At 39.1% G+C, this 20,407-nt stretch overlaps 1 protein-coding gene across 1 annotated transcript in view; it reads left to right on the forward strand.

Moving 5' to 3' along the window:
- The first annotated feature begins 440 nt into the window (after positions 1-440).
- KIF18A (kinesin family member 18A) overlaps positions 441-20,407 on the forward strand; it is a 30,860-nt gene continuing 10,893 nt past the window's right edge. The window contains exons 1-13 of the mRNA XM_054515212.1: positions 441-489; positions 1,279-1,662; positions 2,339-2,496; positions 3,394-3,498; positions 4,391-4,501; positions 7,414-7,611; positions 8,844-9,017; positions 9,910-9,984; positions 10,227-10,336; positions 13,576-13,738; positions 14,274-14,438; positions 14,858-14,979; positions 15,156-15,394. Coding sequence (XP_054371187.1) covers positions 1,338-1,662; positions 2,339-2,496; positions 3,394-3,498; positions 4,391-4,501; positions 7,414-7,611; positions 8,844-9,017; positions 9,910-9,984; positions 10,227-10,336; positions 13,576-13,738; positions 14,274-14,438; positions 14,858-14,979; positions 15,156-15,394 — 1,945 coding nt within the window. The 5' untranslated portion in view covers positions 441-489; positions 1,279-1,337. The remainder of the gene's footprint in view (positions 490-1,278; positions 1,663-2,338; positions 2,497-3,393; positions 3,499-4,390; positions 4,502-7,413; positions 7,612-8,843; positions 9,018-9,909; positions 9,985-10,226; positions 10,337-13,575; positions 13,739-14,273; positions 14,439-14,857; positions 14,980-15,155; positions 15,395-20,407) is intronic.

Genomic DNA, 20,407 nt, shown 5'->3' on the forward strand with positions numbered 1-20,407 from the left:
GCAGGCCGCTCCCTCGGGCCGGCACCGGCGCTGGAGCAGAACCAAAGGCGGCGGGGACAGAAACCCCAGCCCGAAGCGCTTTGGATCGGAGGCGGCCGGAGCAGCGCCGCGAGGAGAGCCCAGGGGGGCTGGAGCCGGACACGCGGAGTCACAGGCGCCCGCTCCCCGGCAGCACCGGGAGCGCCGCCCTTCCCTACGTGCCGCTCCGCGGACCCTGCGCACGTCGCTCAGTGACGTCACGGCGCACAGCCAATGAGGAGGCGAGGAGCGCGGCCTGCCCGTGTTTGAATTGCGCGGCCGGTGGATGGCGGTTGGTGCGGGACAGCGACCGAGACAGAGCCCGGGACGGTGCGGGCACGGCCTGGGGGTGAGAGAGAGGGGGAGACCGGGAACGGCCGAGGGCACGGCCCGGGGCTGACAGAGACCGGGAACGGCCGAGGGCACGGCCCAGGGCTGACACCGGGCACGGGCACGGGCCCGGCCCGCAGGGTGAGTGCCGGGGGTGAGCCCGGGGAGGGAAAGGCCCGGCCCGCAGGGGGAGCGGGTGCCGGGCAGGCTGAGCGGGCGGCCCGGGGGATTCTCCGGCCGCAGGGCCCAGCCTGGCGGCGTGCCCCCAGGAAGAGACGCCTGCGGTGGGTGAGGAGGGGCCGGGAGAGCCGGGCGGGTCTGGGAAGGGCGCGGCTGAGGGAGGCGAGCCGGCCCTGGAGCGGCAGCGGCGGCGCTGGGAGCCTGCACCGTGTCCCTGCTCGGGGCGAGCCAGCAGCGCGCTGCCAACAGCAGCAATGGGCTGTTTAAAGGGAATGGGCTGTTTAAAGGGAATTCCGCTTTGGGGCCGGTTACTGCATCCCCTGTACTGCGGGGCACGTTAACGTAAATCCCGCTTTAACTCTCTCTAAATGTACGCGCGACGTGCCTGGGTCAGTCCAGGGAGGGCAACACGGGCAGCTCCTCTTTGTGCTGAAGAGCAAAAAGACTGCTCGCCTTGGTCCACAGAAATGCGGTGCCTCCTCTGAAGGCTTGGTCTGTATAAAGGAAAGCCTGTAGGCCATGTAGTACTTCACATTCTGAAATAAACTCGAGAATTCCCTGGGGCAGTGCTGGTTGGTTCCTTTCTGGAAGCTGTGCTGAGCTAAGGCACCTTTCGAGGCCATTGCAGAGTTTGCCAAAGTCTCCTTGGGGCAGCCCTTGGGCCCAGCACAGGGGTCTGAGCAAACGCGTGAACTGCTTGGAAGAGTGAAAGGCTCCTCTTGCAAATAAAACCTCTCTTGTGTGCTGCAGAAAGGATTCGGCTGCTGGATCTGAAAGGGTGCTGGGAGTGGAGCTGGGGAGCAGAAGGGATGACTCCTGCCAAGGAAGATGTCTGCAGCCATGTCCAAGTGGTGGTCCGGGTGCGCCCAGAGAGCCAGAAGGAGAAGCAGGGCAGCTTCAGCAGGGTGGTCCGTGTCATCGACCAGCACATGCTGGTCTTTGATCCTAAGGAGGAGGAAGTCAGCTTCTTCAACAGGAAGAGAGTGACCCACAGGGATATTAACAAAAGACAAAGGAAGGATCTTAAGTTCATGTTTGATGCCATTTTTGATGACAGCTCATCCCAGTTGGAAGTTTTTGAGCATACTACCAAAAATCTAATTGATGGTTTCCTAAATGGGTATAACTGTACAGGTAACTTTGTTATTTATCTTCTTTAATTAAAAAAAACTTAAGGGAATTTCTCCAAATTTCTACTGTTCTGTCCAGTGGCTGCAGAGCCGTTAGAAAAGCCTGAGATAGGAATAAAATATTGTGGTTTAATTCGTAGATATGAAAGGCTGACTTTTTAGTCTATGGAAGTTAGGATAGCTCTACTCTATTTTAAAACTAAGTTTGTGTTAAGGTTATGATAGACTTGGGAAGTTTATCTGAAATATATGTGCTAATGGGAGTCATCTAGAGTTATTCAAGCAGGAGCAGTTCTGTCACTGAGTGTGTGACATAACCTGCTTTATGAACTTTCAAGATCTTGGGGTTTTTTAATTGGCTGCTGGAATGTGGTGAGGAAATTAAATGCTTATCAGCAGTAAGTCGATGGCTTAGGGTTATGAGAGTAAGTAAATAATATTTTCATGAGACGTATCAGTGAATGAATTTTGAACTGAAGGTTCAAAAGTGTTTTTTGGAAACATCTCGCTCTAATTATAGATCTGAAAGGTAAAGCCTAAGTAAGAAACTTTATCCATTTATGAAACAGTTGTGCAGAATGACAGAGGTTTGTGAATAGTCATTTCACTTTGGTCTTCCTGATTAGCTTACAAATAAATTACATGTGTTTTTGCTTTGTTGTTTTTTGGGGAAAATTCAGTGCTTGCATATGGTGCAACAGGAGCTGGAAAGACTCATACAATGTTAGGTTCTCCTGAAGACCCTGGAGTCATGTATTTAACCATGGTGACACTTTATAAACGCATGGATCAAATCAAAGATGATAAAACATGTGACGTTGCTGTCTCTTATTTAGAGGTGAGTTCCTGCATTTGCTATGTTGCTTTTAATAAATCATATTTTATAAATAAAAACAAGCTGGTTTTGCTTTCCTCTGGTCCCTTCTGGGGCCTGCCAGAATGTGTCCTTCCAGGAGTGGAACTGTGTTGTGCTCTGCAACCTTGGTGTTCCTGGGCACCTGTCACTGATTGACAGAAGGCTGCCCGAAAACAACCACCACTTCTAATATATTTACTGATTGTTCATGATTTGTGTCTTGCTGACCAATTACATGCCTCTCAGCATCTGTTGATGTGTACAAGAAAATAGCTTTTCAGGGTAATGTTTTAGGACTTCACAGTAAGATCCTATAACTGTGGAAAAGTACAACAAAATGATGTTGTTTTTACAAGGACATGTTTTGGCACCACTGCTGAATGGTGCTAGTGAAATGGTTATCTTTTTAGCTCCCTCAAAGTCTTCATGGACTCTAGGTGGTATTTGGGAGGGGTAGAAGGAGATGGGGAAAGTTTGCATTGTCATATGCTTTCACAGATGAAGAAATAAGAGATTTAAAAATTTTAACACAAGTAGCTTTGAACAAAGAAATGTTACAGAAGTATGGATCATGATGTAAAGTGGAGAAAAATAAATGCTTTGCATTCATGCTTGTTGCAAAACTGGGTTTTGTTAAAGAAAGTAATTTTTTTCAATAAAGAATGATTATTTACTGAAAAGAATTATTCCTAAAATCTAAAAAGAAATCATGTGAATTGAATATTTTAAGCTCGGTATAGGAAAAATGTAAAAAAATTATAGCATGAATTCACTACTTTGTCTTTAAGGAGTATTAAAAAGACTGCTGGTTTCTGTTGATTTAATTCTGTCAGCTATGAGAAGATATGTTAACAAAATCTTGTAAATTCCCTTTCAAAGGTTTACAATGAACAGATTCGTGATCTGCTGGTCAACTCTGGACCTCTGGCTGTTCGTGAGGATGGCCAGCAAGGGGTGATAGTTCAAGGTCTGACATTGCATCAGGTATGTCAATATCTCTAGAAACTTAAAATGTGCTTGAGATATTTGAGAAACATTCCCATTGTTCTGCAAGTTGTATGGAATTTAGGCATTTCCTACTGGGTTTTTTCCTGGCCATAAGCACCAGGAACTTGAAAATCTAATGAATTAGTTAGAAGCACATTGTGGAAAAACCTGCTAGTCTCATTGAATGCAAATATAAAAGCCTTCCGTCCTTGTTATTAAAAAGGTACAATTGGCTTGATGCTCATCCAGCAGATTTTGGAAGATTTCTTTTTTGGGTTAAAATACTTGGCATTGCCTTCATTACCACCTTGGAGTGCTCTACATAGCTGTGAAGTCTAAAGGTTGTTTTTGTTTGTAAATAACCATATTTCAAGAGGTCCATGTTAAATTATTTTTCCAGGCTAGCACAGCAATTCTTAGGTAAGGTCAGTGATAGAATTTAATTTTCCAATCTGAATATCAATTGCTGTGGACCTCTTTTCTTGCAGTGTATGTTACATGCTCTGACAGGACACAATAGTCTAAGTTTATATTCTAGCCTCTGTGAACATCCTTCTTCCCAAACCTTGAGTTTTGTGAGGAAAATCTTTTCTTGTACCTAATGCATTCAATAGTGTGATATACTAAGTCCAGACATTCTTAAAAGAGGCTGGTTCTAACTATGGAGAATCTTTCATATTTGTTTAAATTCTAAACTAAAAATATTTGCTGATTTAAGTTAGTGCACTTAAGTGCTTACTTCTCATACCTTACTGCTTTTCAGCTGAGAATATTTGTTTGGAGTGCCTTTTTTTGAAGGTGAATGTTAATGTGTTTTAGAATCAGTGTGTTCCTATAGTTGTTGGAAAAGAAAATAAACCTGTGTTTGTCATGTGCTCTACTCTTCAAGCCTAAATCAGCAGAGGAAATCCTTCAGATGTTGGATTATGGGAACAAAAATAGGACCCAGCATCCCACAGATGTGAATGCCTCCTCTTCCCGGTCCCATGCTGTCTTTCAGGTGAGGTGATACGGCCAGAAACAGTGGCCATTACTGCCAGTTGCAGGTTTTGTTTAAAGATGGATACAAGGGAAGCTTTTAAACTGTGTTGAACCTCAGTTTGGGGAAGAGGGGGTTGAAGGTTTTCAGTTTACTCTCCTTGGTACTCCTTATTCCTTGGAAGGATGTAATGCTTGTTAGGGTTTATGTTGGAAAAAAGGAATTCGGTGAAAAGATCTCTAATTCCAATTTGAGCTTATATATATATAAAATATGTATTTATATCTTCTTAACTTATATTCCTTGGAAGAAATAACTTATGTAAAATGGTAATTTAAAGCTTTAATAGACTTCCATATTGTAATTTTATAAACTGAAAGGTATTAGTGGGGCTTTTTTAATGCTTTCTGGTATCATGATGTTGCTTAGCATTTCTTTAGGAAAAATAATATATAGAATGCAGTTATGTCTGACTATAAACTAAGAATCTCAAGTAGTACTTTCTTATTTTACTTTCTTGGTTAATGTTAATTTCTACAATAAAGTGATTTCCTAATATCCTGCTATGGATCAAGTTTTAGAAAATTGAAATGATGCTTCTTACTTTTCAGAAATGAGTTTTGAATGAGTTGTACAAATATGCTAAAACTTAAGACTTCTCCAAAGATTTTTGAGGTTGGCTACACTGCCTTATTCATCTGACTTCTCTTTTTAAATACAACCTGTGATGTTTAAAAACTAGTCCTGTTATCAACAATGTCTTTTTTTTTTCCTGTATGTTGTTACATACTGCAAAGCAGTATCTTGAATTATTTATTTGTTCTACTCTGGGTTGAAAATATTACAAGACATTTGATTCTGGTCCTTGCATTAGAGCACTAAACTGTTGGGAAGTTTTTAACAGTATCTACAGACTTAGACAATGCTAAATAACTATAACAAATTTTTAAAAAACATCTTTTAAGTATGGAACAGAGCAAAAGCCATTACCTCTCTAAAAGCTTCTGTTTTCTATATACCTTAAACTTATGTTAGCAATTGCCCTTCCTGTTTTGAATTTCCCCAGAGGCCTGCCCTTGTTGTGCACTGTACAGGGTTGCACAAAGAGTTCTTTTGAAGTGGTTTGGCTTGAGAGCTGCATTGTCATGGATGTGTGCTGCCTTCAGAAAGGCTCCAGGTGCAGTGGAGGGAACTGCTGCTTTCTGCTTGTTTACCTGCTGCTGGGATCTCTTACCTCCCTCACCTCTTGGGAAAAAGCTCTGCATTTTATTACCTGGCAGCCTTTTTCTCAGTGCATTTCTACAAGTGGCAAGCAATTAAATAAATCATTTCAGTCCCTCATCTATTTCCACAAATCTGTGACATTCTGCATAATGAAATTGTGTCTTTGTTTGCAGAGATGTAAGTGGTGAGAAATTCCCAGTGCTGTCGTGATTGCTCTTTATTTTTAAAGTTTCTATTATTTTAAGAGCTGCTTTTTTGTAGAGATAGGTTATTTTTGGCTTTTCTTGTTAACTTTATGGGATGAGGATATTTTCTGAAACTGACTCAGAAATTGGTAAGTCTTGGCCCAGGACATTCTGAGCTGATTTTAAAGATGCAAGTTTTGCTTTACTGTACCATATGTCTTAGGTTTGAAATATCTATCTGGGTCAGGCACTTACTGCATCTGAGAGGAAAATCTGAATTGCTACACTGTTCTATTGAGAGTGTTCTGCTTTGGGGCATTTCCTGTATCTTTTGAATTTTTACAAAAGCTTGAGTCATACAACAGAGTTTGGCTGTCACTCTACCTTTCCCTCCTTCATTAATGATAGTTACTGTGTTGTTCTGGTAGCCTGTTCCCAGCCTGAGGTTCTTTTTTTTCTTTTGTCTATTATACTGGAAACAGTACAACTGAACTTAGTTGTACTGTTTGATATAGAAACATATCTGTTTGAAATAGATTTACATTTCATGGCAAGTCACAGGAATTTTATTTTATTCTTTCACGATACTTGTCAATCTGTTTTCTGTTAGAAACTTGTGATGAAGCCTTATTGTGAAGGCTTCATTTCTCATGCACAAAGCTTAAAGCTACAGAAGTGGTGAGTCTCTACTAGTCAGTCACCTTGTGTTGATGGCAGCTCTTTGCAAATCCACTGTCCAGAAAGGCAGTCATGAATGTGTCACTAACCATTAGCCCTATTAACAAGTGGCAGGGCACTCAATACAAGAGAAGGGGAAATAAATACTGTATAAAATAGAAAGCCATCTAAGGATAACTTTGCTTCTTCTTACTGACTGTATATTCATGCTTTTCCTGCCTCCTTATAAACCTGAAGAAAGAGTACCTTCACCAGCAGAAACATTTAGTTCTTTGTACATCTTGGTACTGTGAAATTTTGGGGAAGATGGGATGAAGACAAGACAAGCAAGTGGCTTCAGGAGGCATCACATTTGAAAAGATCCTGGAGTGTATTTTCACAGCAGTAAATGAGTTGTTTCCTATTAATGGAAGATGCAATTAAATCTAAATCACTGAAGGGTCAGCCTTTTCCTGGTTTATCCCTATGCATCTCTTTATGGTGTACTCCTAAATGTGCATTTGAAAAAGGAACACCTCTTTCAATTTCAAGTTCAGGAGTGTAATATGCATTTTTAGTGCAGAAGAAGAGCTGTGAAATTCATTTTTCCTGTAAAAAAACCCTCACTTACCTTTGCCACATTGTGAGCATGGGCCAGTTGGTCATTTAATCCTCTGCAGCAGGATGGGAGAGAGAATCAGGAGCAAAAAAAAAAGATACCTTGTGATTCAGTTAAGTGAAGGCAAAGTGGCAGGACATCCAATACAAATGTCTTAAAACAGTTGTTACACTGTGAAATTAATTTACTGCTTAGATTAATTAGTGGTAACTTTAATTGTTTTCTTCTTTTTTTTTTTTTAATTGTAGATTTACCTACGACAGCAAGATAAAACAGCTAGTATTAATCAAAATATTCGTATTGCCAAAATGTCTCTGATTGACCTGGCAGGGTCTGAACGGGCCAAAGCAACCAGTGCCAAGGGGGCTCGCTTTGTGGAAGGAACAAATATTAACAGGTCCCTGCTTGCTCTTGGAAATGTCATTAATGCACTGGCAGATCCTAAGGTAGGTGCTGCTCTCCCGTGCACTTCAGCAACCAGTTTAAAAAGTGCTCAGCTGATGGAATAATGTGGTTTACATTGTTGATGCTACTCACATCATCATTCTCATATAATATTTGTCTTAAGGGTTTCTACCATCATATCTGTGATAGCTGAAAGACAGTCCCAGTGAGAAAAAAATTCTCAAAACTTATGTGCAACTGCCTAAGGATATGGTGAATGGTACCTGCTTTTCTTATCTTCAAAATCAAGCATATGTAGAGGAGCTTGCATGAGTACATGAATAACCTTACAATTAACCTTTAATCTTAGGGGAGAGCAGCTTTTGTAGGAAAAAACAGTATCTCTCTTCCAAGTAGTTCTTTTGGGATCTCACATACATCCATACACACACACCTCCCTGCTCAATGCAATGAGTCAGTCTCCTGATCTGGCTCACCAGCTCCAGGCAAGGAATAGGTACAATTGTGTAGGAGAATGATAAAACCTCCTGAACCTTTGCATAAGTGAAGTGCATTGTCTACCATAACGCTCTTTTTGTCCTTCTGCTCAACTAGCAAATTCCTCCTTCAAATATGCCGGCAGAAAATCAGATTAAATTTCCCTTCCTGATGCTGCATGTCCTCATCACCATCTTGTTGGAGGGGAAGGTGGAGTTTAACATCTGTGCTGCAGACATATGGAAGAATCACATTGATTTACTTGATATGGGATTGGGTTCCTAGTGACCAAACTTGGTATAAAGAGATGAAAATTCTGTAGCTTCACAAAGCAGAGTATGTGTTACCTGGAAAGGTGTGCAATCTCCATCCTTGGAGGTAATCAAAACCCTTCTGGGTGTAGTCCTTGCCATCTTAGTCTAGCTGACTCTGCTTTGAGCAGAGGGATTGAACTAGAAGGATTTTAGAGGTCCTTCCCAATCTGGATGATTTTGTAAACTGAATGTAATTTAATGTAGTTTACTTTTTCTCTGTTAGCTGCCCCATCACAGAAATAGGAGTTACGTATCCAGACATCAGGAAATAACCTAGCTAATACACGTGTTACAAAGGTGTTGAACAGTTCCAAGAGACTTAAACTGTTTAAGATGTACAGATACTTCAAAGAAAAATTACTTGTGTCAAAGAAAATTTTCATGGCTGTTTGTTATGGTTTGTGGTACTGTTGAAATTCTAAGCAGACTTTTATTTGAAGTACAGTTTAATAAGCCATGCAAGTATCTCTCACTCTTCTTAGAGCAAGAAGCACATTCCTTATCGAAACAGCAAGCTGACTCGTTTACTGAAGGATTCTCTTGGAGGAAATTGCAGAACAATCATGATAGCTGCTATTAGCCCATCCTCTTTGTTTTATGATGATACCTACAACACTCTGAAGTATGCAAACCGAGCCAAGGATATCAAATCTTCTGTGAGTATATTGCTTTTACTGATCTCTTGTCAAAGTACAATAATCTAGTATTAAAAGAAAAATTATTTCTTTTGGAATATTATATTTTCCTTCACTTCTGACTCAAAAATTTGTTCTGTTCCATCTTCTTTCTTTATGGTCAACTCCTCCTTATCTGACTGGTAGGTGTAGTAGATACAAAGTAGATCTTAGATCTGGCCTAAAAGCAGCATAGCTTTGTTAATGATATGATGCTGCCAGTTTGAAACAGTTTGTTTTGTGAGCATGCGATTTAGAAATAATCCTCAGCCAGTAGAATTCCCATTCTTCTTTACTGTTTTGCTCTTACTTTCTCAGAGAACTGTAGTGTACATTAAAGAAATTTCTGACCAGTTGTACAAGACCCAGTCCAGGGTTGTACAGGTAGAATTCAGCTGGAGTCAAGAAGCTCAGTGAGATTGTCTTGATAAATGAAAAACTGGCATGTCCTTTTCTGCTCTCTATTGTTTAATTTCATTTTTCCTTATCTTTTTTATTGCAGCTCCTAATTCTCTTTATGTAATACAGGGTTCACTGTAGTTTCCATTTGTTGTGTACTTAAAGGTAGCTTTTATAATAAAATGCACAAGACAGACATTTAAATAGTAAAACTAATCTGAATAAATGCAAAATGTGCTTGCATATGTAAATGTAATTATTCTTGGTTTGTTGAGGGAAATGTCCTGGCCACGGGTGTGCAACAGATGACAGCAAAAGCTGACAGTCATATTGTCATTGTGCAAGTCAGAATTTTATTAATCTCTTTCCTCATAACATAGTGCATGTTTAACTCTGTGCTACATCTACACACTGTGCTTATTATGCATGAAAACATGAAGGAGCTGCCTTTAAATTCTGACTTGTTTCTTTACAGTTGAAGAGCAACGTTGTTAGTTTGGACAGTCACATAAGCCAGTATGCTAAAATTTGCAATGAACAAAAGAAAGAGGTACGTATAAAATCTGTTGTGAAGAGGTTGAAAGGTTAACTGTTAACTTTGAATATAAAAAAATAGTTAATCTGATTAAATCTATAAGGGTCTAATGGATTTTGAAGTAAGAAAATTTTGTCTTCTAAGAGGAATATCACCTGCTGCCATTTGTAAAGCTGTTCAATATCAGCACAGAATGATAGTTTTGGGAAATAAACCAAAAACCATATTTCAATTAAAGGGTGCTTCTTTTGGTTTAGATCCTCATGTTGAAGGAGAAACTGAGAGAATACGAAGAAAAGCAAGCAAGCATTCCTGAAAATCATAATACTGCAGAGCTTTCAAACCACCAGCGAATAGAAATAGAAAGGTAAATGAATCACATTTGCTTCCAAGCTGGAGTTTGTCTAAATTGTAAAAGCATTTGTAAAACAAACCTACTCTTTACAGTATTGGTTTTCCCATTTTAACATTGCTTTACTTAGCTCAAGGTATGGCTTTGCCTAACGTGTTGTTTCTGTTCAGAACAACTTGGTGGTGGTTTTGAAACTAAAGGGGAGGATGTAGGAAATGGCATGTGACAGGAAGAAGCATCTGAGTGCTGGCTCCCAGCACAGCTCCTGAACAGGTTGTGTTTGTGGGTAGGCAGAATGTCGTTTGCATAAATGACAGCGGCTCTGCTACTCTTGGCAGGCACTAGCTCAAGTGGGATCTTTCCTGCAAGGCTTGAGAGAGACAAAACCTGCAAGTTTTTCTACAAAGGGTTCACTTTATGTTTGTAGATTGCTTCTTTTCTATTGCTTTAATATTTCTTGGCCTCTTTTTCTTCTTGGTAGTGTTCCTGTCTATCTTTTCTCTTGTGACAATCTCATGAAAGAACACAAAGTGTAACAAACTAAAATGTGAAGTATCAATTTGTTGCAGAAATCGTTGTGTTCCATGAAGAGGGTAGGTTTTGGAGAGAAAGACTTTCTGGATGGTCTCTGTATATCTCATCTTTCTGACAATTACTCGCCTAAGTTGATTCAGCTAACTTTTTTTTTATTTGGCCCTTTGAATGTGCTGGTTTTTAACCTGGAAAACTTTCTGAGGTATAGTAAGAAACCATTCAAAGCAACATATTCTCTAACTGCATTTTATTTTAGTGGCATTGCAGACATTTCAATAAACCCTTTCATTCAGGTTATTTAAATTAAATTTTCAAAAGAAGTGTGGGCTTCTAAGTCATGTTGATAGTTCTGACAGTTTTCCTGCATATTTTTGCACTGTATGTCTTTAAGATTGATTTAATTTCCTGTGATTTGCCCTTTATTTCATTCTTTGTGTGTGGGAAGAGTCAGCCAAGGGCAAGGTCTCTAAAATATCTTTTCAAAAGGCTGGATGTATTCTATGCCAAGGTTTGCTGGTCAGAGAATGTTTGTTATGGCAAATCCAAAGGGCCACATGTAAACCTGTCCCAGTCCCTCTGGATGTCAGAAATGATGTGCATGTCTCATTTCTTCCTTCTCATGAGTATCCTGCTAGGTTCACCATACTGTTGTGGTGTGGGTAAGGAATTGATTTCTCCCATTCATTTACAGGTTTTGAAGATATTGTGCTGTCTTCTCCCTTTTAGTTGGGACAGGGAAGAGAGCCTTGTCCATGATCTTGTGTTTAGGTCCAACCACCCATGGTTTTTGCATCACTGAAGAAGCATCACTTGCTTCTTCAAACCTAAAAGTCATTCATCCTTCTGCTAAAACTTGGAGATGGGTTGTGTGCCAACCCTTCAAGTCTTGAGCCTCTTAGGGTAGACAGTGGGCACTGGCTCCAGAGCTACAACCAGCAGGTCCTTGAGCTCTTGGACAGCAGGTAGTGTAGGGGGGTTCATAGCCTCAGTGTGCCTACAGGGTAACTGTGTAATTTCTACAGTGCAGACCAGAGGGTAAAGGTAGCTCCATAAGAACAGAAATGTGCTAATTGAAAGGCTGAATCCACAAAGGCTCCTGTACTTGATGCTGTATTTGGAACACTGGTGAATATAAGTACACAAAAGGTTGGTTTTCCAGCAGGGGCTCCTCATAAGGAGGGTACAAAGAAGCAGAATCTCCACCCTCACCTGAATTATGCCCAGATTTTTACTGTGATGGAAACTGGGAGCATTCACTTTGATTCCTTATTGCTGTGTTTCCCAAGCAGCTGGCAGGAAGCATGTTTCTGTGGAGGACAAAAGTTCTCAAGGCAGTGCAATCAGGAGTATAGCTGTATAGATAGAAACAGTGTAGGGTAGGAGCTCTGATACTCTGCAGCTGGCTGTTTCATTATTATAGAATCTTTTAGGTTAGAAAAGACCTCAAAGATCATAGACTCCAACCATTCACCTGTTATTGTTCCTTAAAGAAATAGCTCTTATAAATTCTGTGAGTGTTTTAGTACACTTTTTTTACCTAGATATGATAGCATCCTCTAGACACTTAGTGAAAAGCTCTTGTATTGCTAAATCTGTGGAGAAGAATTATTTTCTTAATTCTGTTTCTTTTTAAAAGGCGAGTGATAAAACACTCAGAATAGAACAAAAGACTTTGTTATTCAAACTTTAGACTGTGAAATAGAATTGCTACTTCTGAAACACTGGCAAGAAGTCACTTACATGACAAGAATGTCTCTTGAGCTTGTTCTGGAGTTGAACATGGGTTTTTTTAGCATTTTTACAGTTTTTAATTTTATGAGGCTTTTTTAATACTAAAAACTATAACCTCAAATGTTGCATGTCTTTAGAACACTTGCATGTTAAGCTTTTCATTTTTGTGTAAAGTTGTAACAACATAGGATGTAATGAAATACTTTGTATATGTGGTTGGTTATTATTGAGATGTACAGTATCTTTTTGGCCATTCTCTACTGTACATTTTCAGTGTTCAGGAGTGAAGTGAAGAGGTGCCACCAGTGGCAGTTACATGGCAGTATGGCAGTGCTTCCAGGACTGGTTCTTGTTACTCTGACTTGTGTTGCAGACTAGGGCTACCCAGAGAAGTGGTTACTCAATAACTCCTCAAGTACCATCTACCACAGTTTGGTTTTCCCCCCATTAGCCTAGCATGTGTTAAAACATGGTGAATGTTCTGATTTTTGTCCTCCATGAGTGATGGAGATTGTACAGCTCCTTCAGGGAAAGTGAGCATCCCAAGACCTTTGTGGTTCTCCTTTTCTTTGAGGATAGCTTGCAGGGTTTTGAGCACCTTGTGTCTATGGCAACAGTAGTCTGACCTGTTTAATAAATAGATGTAAGAAGTAGAGAACATAGGTGCTTAGTATCTTCTGGAGTTAGAGAAAGGCATCTGAAACTCCTTCACATGAGCCTTTTAAATCCCAGTGTTGTCTTCATAATTATAACAGGATTTATTTTCAGTGACTCCTTCAAAATTTCCCATCCCATTTTCAGTTCAAATACATGAAATTCTTACTGATGTACTGACATTTTATTTAGTGCCTATCTGTATTAGGCTTTACTCATTTCCTTTTCATTTCTTTATATTTATTTTATTAATCTGGATTTAAAAAATTCCCCTTCCAAAGAGATGGTCCTAAAAAGTCTTCAGTAAATAATTGATTATTATCCTTTGGGTTTAGGTACAAAGAAATACTTAAAAATGTTTTTACGAATCGTGAGGAAATCAGAAAAGAGTACCTCAGGGTGGAGAAGAAACTGAAAGAAAATACACTAAAGAAATATTACCAGAATCAATGTCATGAACAAATTCAACTGATATGCTCTGAAGAAAGAGTAGAAAAGGTGAGTTTTCTGTAATGTAGTGCAGGGTATCATCTCTTCATTTTGGTATAATTGTGTTAATTTTTCTTAAGTAATTGTATAATGAATTAATGCATGAATATTTCATTCAAATGGGACACACAGATTGTCACTCCTCTGTGACTGTTGATGTAGTGATCTAATTTTTGAGGTCAAGGGCAGAGTATGGTTGTCTTCTAAATAGAAAAGGGCACCCTCTGCCTTGTTAGGACACTACCTTGCTTCTATCCAACTTGCTCTTGCTGGGTTTGTGCCTTCTAGTTGTCATATTTCAGAAGCAGTGCAAACATCAGAAGAGTTTGACATTTGGAGGTAGAGGATTTTCCTTTTTACTCAATGCTTTATCCTTTAGCGGGCTTTTTGTAGGACATACTCGACTTATTAGGAACTATTTGGTTATGTTATATAAAAGTAAGGAAAAAAAATCTTTATATATAAAAAAAACCTTGGTGAACTTAATTTGCAAGTTTCCACCTTAAATGCTGATGATTTGGGGGGTGGGATTTTTGTTTTTCAGGCCACTTGCAAGCGGGATCTAAGGCTTTCAGCACTGAACAGCCACTATGTACGCATGCAGAAGAAGAAGGAAGAGCAGAGCCATCTCTTTGAGGAGAACACCAAGTGGCTGCACCGTGTGGAAAATGAAATGCGCCTCCTGGGTCAAGATGGGTGCCTCCCAAAAGTAAAACACCTTTCACTTTGTCATGGTTGGGCATGGGGGAGAGTTGGAACGAGGGTAAAACCTCCGAGTTAGGAACAGCTTAATAATTGAAATTAAGTGTATGGAAAGAGGATGCAGAAAGAGGCAGATGTGTTTGAGCATGCATGGATAAGCATCCATGTGGGCCTGTTGGACTTTTAATGCTGATTGCAGCAAACACACACACACTATTGGTCAAAGGAATCGACAAGTTTATATTTATGCATGTAAATAAAAAACAAATAATTAATTATTTTCTACTCTTCTAAGCATTATTATAATAATCTAGCTCCACTCCATCTTTACTGATCTAATATTATTTTTAGTTGAAGTTTTAGTTTCTTTCTACCAGTTTGACGTACAGCTGTTTGATTTTCATTTTTATTCCTAATTTCCTAAAGGAACTTTGTCAAGATCTGCAGTATTGCCATTTAAACCTAGAAGTTCAGGCCCTTAAAGCCCAGATTGAACACATGTTGGCTCTGGTGTCCCTTCAAGATCAGTATAACAAGCAAACAGAAAAGTAAGTATGGTTTCATGGCAGGTGGGATAAGACATTCTGACTTGTAACTGGAAAATACCTATTTAGAGAATTTAGTTTAATTGAAACAGAAGCTAGGTTCTTCTCAAACTTGTTGTTTTCTGGATTAAAATTGTGTTTTCTTAAGGGAACTTGTCTTGCCTCTTGCTGTTTTACAGAGTACTAAATACTGCACTTCCAGTGCTTCGCAAGCAACACTTGATGTTGAAAGAAGCTGGGTTGACAAATGACCTAAGTGAGACTGAATATGCAGAGGTTGAGCAGCTGATTCAAAGACAAAAATCAGTAGCTTGGGCTGACCAGACTGAAGAAAAGGATCAAAATCAAAACCATGAAGTAGAAATGTCAGCTATCTTTTCATTCCCACAGCTTGTGAGCAGACCAAACACCCCATGCAGTAAGTATATAATTAATTTTTTCTCTGTTGGAAGTACTTTTAAATATCTCCTGCAACAGTCAGATATCATCCATAAACACAGATTGCACTTCTGCAGACACTGAAGCCAAATGTAAAATTGATTCTCAGACCCACTTTCTATAAATTTTGCACCATTCTTAATTGGATATGAGAAAGTAATTTACTTTTTCAATGGCTAGACACACACTGCAACAGATTAATTCATCCTCTTCATCTTATAATGTACCCCATGTATCAGTGTTCATAGATCCTGTGAGTGCTATTAAAAATTGCATTTCAATCTTTCATGTGACATTGATGGGAAAGGAATCAGTGTTAGTTGGTTATAATTCTGTTAAAGTGACTTGAAACATTAGGCAGACATAGTTTTCTGTAGTTTCTAATAGCCTTGGGGGAGATGAGATTTACTATTAATTACAGGTTCACTTGGAAGCAATGTAGTACAATATTTTAGGAGGTTTCTGTTTCCAAGAATCAAAGGATTCACCGTATCCACCATGGAACTGACTTTTGCTATATCCTGATGGCCCCAATTTTTCCCCATAATTCTATAGAGCTGGCTTTTCTTCTTTAGCTGTGAAGGGAGTTGCCCTGGAGCACAGTCTGGGTAAAAAGGGATGAAGAATCCTTATAGACAGTGCTGTTCTGATGGATTACACGCCAAATTTCATCCTGATAGTGCAACTGCTGTGGGGCCCATGCCTGTGTTTTGTGCTGTGGACAGGGAGCACTCAACACCCTGAGGCTTTCTCATTACTGCCAGTAATCCATAACTGACAGACATCCCTAGGTAACTAGGGAAAAAGACATAAATACTGCTTCAAAAATACTTCAGCTTCTCAAAAGCTGGTAGTCCCAAAAAGAGCTTTGACTCCTGGTGAAGAGTGAAATGAGTTCCCTCCTTTTGAGAGCTTCATTCTTCTCTACAGCTGGAGAATTATTTTATCAAAACCACGTGTTGCCCCTCTGCTCATAAGGAGTGTCTGTGATTTTTGGCACGTGTTTGTGTTGCTGTTGATGGTACCCCATAGTTGATACACAGTGTTTCACTGGCTGCACTGTGAAGTTCAGACTGCCTTGGCAGTGGGCTGGAGTGGTTTGCTGTGCTTTGTTTGTGTTTTGGTTGGTTTAGTGGTTCTACTCCTGAGTGGCATTGGTTTGATTTTAGTTTGGGTTGGTTTTTCTTGTTAATGTGTGTTTGCTTTTGTTTCTACAGAGAGGAGGAAAAGCAAGTTAGCAGATTTGCATGCTTACACTTCTTGTTCTGCCTATGTCAGTCAGGGATTCATTCAGCAAGGGTGAAAGCTGGTATTTATTTTACATCATTGGCTTATGGTTTTAGGTACTGGGGTTTTTGGGTAGAGGTACTCTTTTTTCTGACAGAATAAATAGGGACACTAATCCAGAAGCCCTCTAATATCCTTTGTAAGGAAATAGTGATTGTAATGATTCTGTCTTGTCATATGTAGGTTATCATTCTTGTGAATTTCAGTTTCTGATGCTAGTAAGCTGTGCTAATCTACTTCTTTTCTACCTTTCTTGAAGTTTTGTGATGGAAGAGGCCTCATCAGCTCTTAGTGAAATCAATACTGAAATTACTCTTATTTAAATGCCACGTGAGCTATTAAAACATGAACATTCCATTTTATTAAAGTCATTAGACATTATTTAAGGGAATTTTCAAAACCTTATGTGTAGGTTTTCCAATTCTTCTATTATCCTCAAGTTTTTGTACTTTATGTTCAAGTAGGTAAATGATTTTCAGTTTCCAGCTAAGACAGACTTTTTTCAGTTGTAAATGGTGTCTTTGCCTGAAGATTATCACAAAAATATTTTGTGGTATTTTTATGATTTTTATTTGCTTTGTGGTCTTTGGAAGAGGAAATAGGAGGCTTTGCTGTTACTCCTTTCCCCCTCTCAATAGCTGCAGGATACAACATGGTAGAAACAACTGTTCTCCAGATTTTGCAGCCTTGAGGGAAAGATTACCTAAAATACTAATGGTGTTGATACAATCACTTCAATACAAGTGGGGGGGGAAAAAGTAATCCCCTTCCTAATGCTTGAGGGTTTTTTTTCTGCTCAGCACAAACACAACCAAATTTCTCCTCTTCAGTTGTTTGTTTGTTTGATGGCAATGCAATGATTCCTTGCTATGAAATGTAAGTCTGGAGCATTTAGATTGAGGAAGAGAGTTTACTAGGTCTGCTAGTAACAAATCTCAGGCGTTGCTTTGAACCTATGTTAACACATTTGAAAGAGAATTTTTGTGAAAAAAATCCCTCTGCAAAGATGAGATAGCACTAATGTATAAAACAAAAAGCATTATGAGAAAAATGGTAATTTCTCTTCAGTGTAGGCTTACAAAATAAATAATTGTATCTCTTGTGGTACTCAGAAGTATCTAGGGATGTGTGCAGTATCCATCCCTTATCCAATTTGGAAATTTCCATCATGAACCAGCTACAGGTCCCTCTTGAGTTACTGTGTGTTGAAATTGGGAGGGATGCAGGAAACCATCAGTATTGAGACACTGCTGAATTCTGAGTGCTGCAGAACATGAGGCAGTAATCATTGCAGAAACTTTTCTAATGACAGAAACTTTTGCCTGAGGTTCTTTGAGAGAACCATGACAATGTTCAAATGCAAACTAATTGTTATTGGATGTTTTAATAAAAATTATATGTTCATTAAAATTTTATGTTTACATAAAAATTATGGTCTTCTAAGTCAAGTAACTTTTCTGATTACAAGAACTTTGACTCTCCAAAAGGTCAAAGCAGCTACATAATTTCTGCAGAATAGGTAAAATTATGAAAGCAGGACCTTAAGGTCTTGTGTGTTTCTTTGGAATTGTCTGCATTTGTTTAACTGGGCCTGAAGAACAAAGTCAAACTAGTAATTGACGTGGGAAAAGAATCTGAAAATTGCAAAGAGGAGGATGGCAAGGGTGAAAGGGTGGGGGGATTTATTCTAGTTTTGTTAAAAGTCTTCTACAGAAATAAGTTCTTGGAATATAATTCTAAATATTTTTACTTTATTATATTAATTGATTTTTATATTATCTTGTTGTAAGGTCCTTCTTCCAGTCAGAGTTTGAAAATAGCAAAGAATTTCAGCTGATTTGCAGTAATGCCCAAGTCTTTGCTTGTAATGAAGATGACTTCCTTGGAAAGGGTCTCATATATTAAATAGTATTAAAGTCATAGTATGGGAGGAAAAGATAAAGAGGTTTTCTGGCCATTCATTCAATGTCTGTTTCTATGGTCAAATTATCAAGGTGGTCAATTCTTGTGAATCAGCTCTTGATTTCTAGTGAAAGCTAATTGAAGTTCATGTGCTTTGCCAAAGCACATAGAGGGCTTCGCTACAGGAGTTGACCTCTTTCTATCTTCTTTTTCCTTTAGCCTTTGAAGTCTTTAAATACCTTTTGTAAAATTCTGACCTTAATTAGAAGTTAGATTTGTTGCTTTTTACAGAAAATGCTGGCTTTCCAATACCCTTTTTTTTTTGACATAAATTAATAATTTAGATTAAGCTTTTGTATGCTTAATGTAACTATAAGCATGCAATGTCATGAACAATTTAACTGTTTGTCTCAAAGAAAGCACAGGCTGTGGAAACAAGTTCATTTAAGAATGTATTTGGGCACCCATTCTTAAGTGTTCATTAATGGGGAGCCATAGAGTATTCAGAGTTCAGCCTGATGGGTGGAGAGCTCTGACTGGTATTTGCAAGTATTTCTTTGAATGGGGAAGTTCTTGGCATTGTTTCAAGCATCCCATTTCCAGAAGCCTTACTGTACATTACCACTGAGAGGATGGAATTGATTTATAGGAAAAAAAAAAGGAATCCATTGCCTCCCCTTGTCACAAACCTTCTGATCTGAAAAGTCAATTTTTTATTTTACATGGCAGGAAAAATTGAGGTATAATTGCGCATAGTAAAAGGCTTTATTAAAAGTAGGAAAAGCATAAAATAAGAATGCATAAGAAAGCTTTGCCTTGAATAAGAAAGATTTCTCTAAGCAGCTCTTCCATACTGTCTTAGGTGACTTCTGAGTGTTTTTCCTCATGCTGTGTAAAGCAGTACACCTGATCACTGGGACTTGCAAGAATGCAGCTTGGATTTGAGCCTTTTTCAGTTCACAGCTGTTGTTTGTGAACCTGTTGTGAAACTTGCCATCACAGTGATGATGCCTTTGGGTCACAGGAATATGAAATAATTGAAATGCATTGACTAGACCTCATTTGCAGTTTGGAATTCCATGAGTCAGTTGTTCAAGGAATGAAAACGCATGATTAGAATTGTAATTTGATCAATCAGTGGTAGCCCAGAAATGTTTATTGAAATGAATACATTAATATTTAATTTCACTTTAGCAGAACAACCTGCTAGACTTAATTTAGCACAGTTTCCAGAAATAATCCCCTTCTGCATGTATTAGCATGAGTTCCAGAAGAAGACAAGTCTTGGCCATTATTTTGTCCCTAATGTCAATTAGAACTAACTCAATTCATCAGAGCTGTTTTGCCATGAGCTCTGCTCACTTTTCCTGTGACTCATGTTTCACACATAGTGCACTCTGCTTCTGGTATTAGTGCCCAGGCCTGTAAATATCTGCTATTGCTGTTTGTTGTCAGATAAATCAGTACTTCTGAGTAGTCTTCCTGGGACAAATGATACTGCAGACTTAGGACCAAAACCACCTCATGTCACTGGATGGAGGCAGTTGATCAGTGGGTGATGGCTTTTATGTTTAATATCTGAGTGAATCTCTTAAATAGTATCTTCAAGAATTTTGACAATTATCTTTTATAAACATCAGCCTGAAGTTAAGGATCAGCAAATATGTGATCTCTTCTCTAATAGATATTTGAAATAATGTTTGTTTTTAAAGAGATGCATTGTAGCTGTGAAAGTACTAGTTAAGAAAATAAGACTTCCAAATTTTTCTTTTAAGCTACTTCATCAAGTTAACTGTGGCTGTTC

Source organism: Molothrus ater, chromosome 6, assembly GCF_012460135.2.
Source record: "Molothrus ater isolate BHLD 08-10-18 breed brown headed cowbird chromosome 6, BPBGC_Mater_1.1, whole genome shotgun sequence".
NCBI classification, from domain to species: Eukaryota; Metazoa; Chordata; class Aves; order Passeriformes; family Icteridae; genus Molothrus; species Molothrus ater.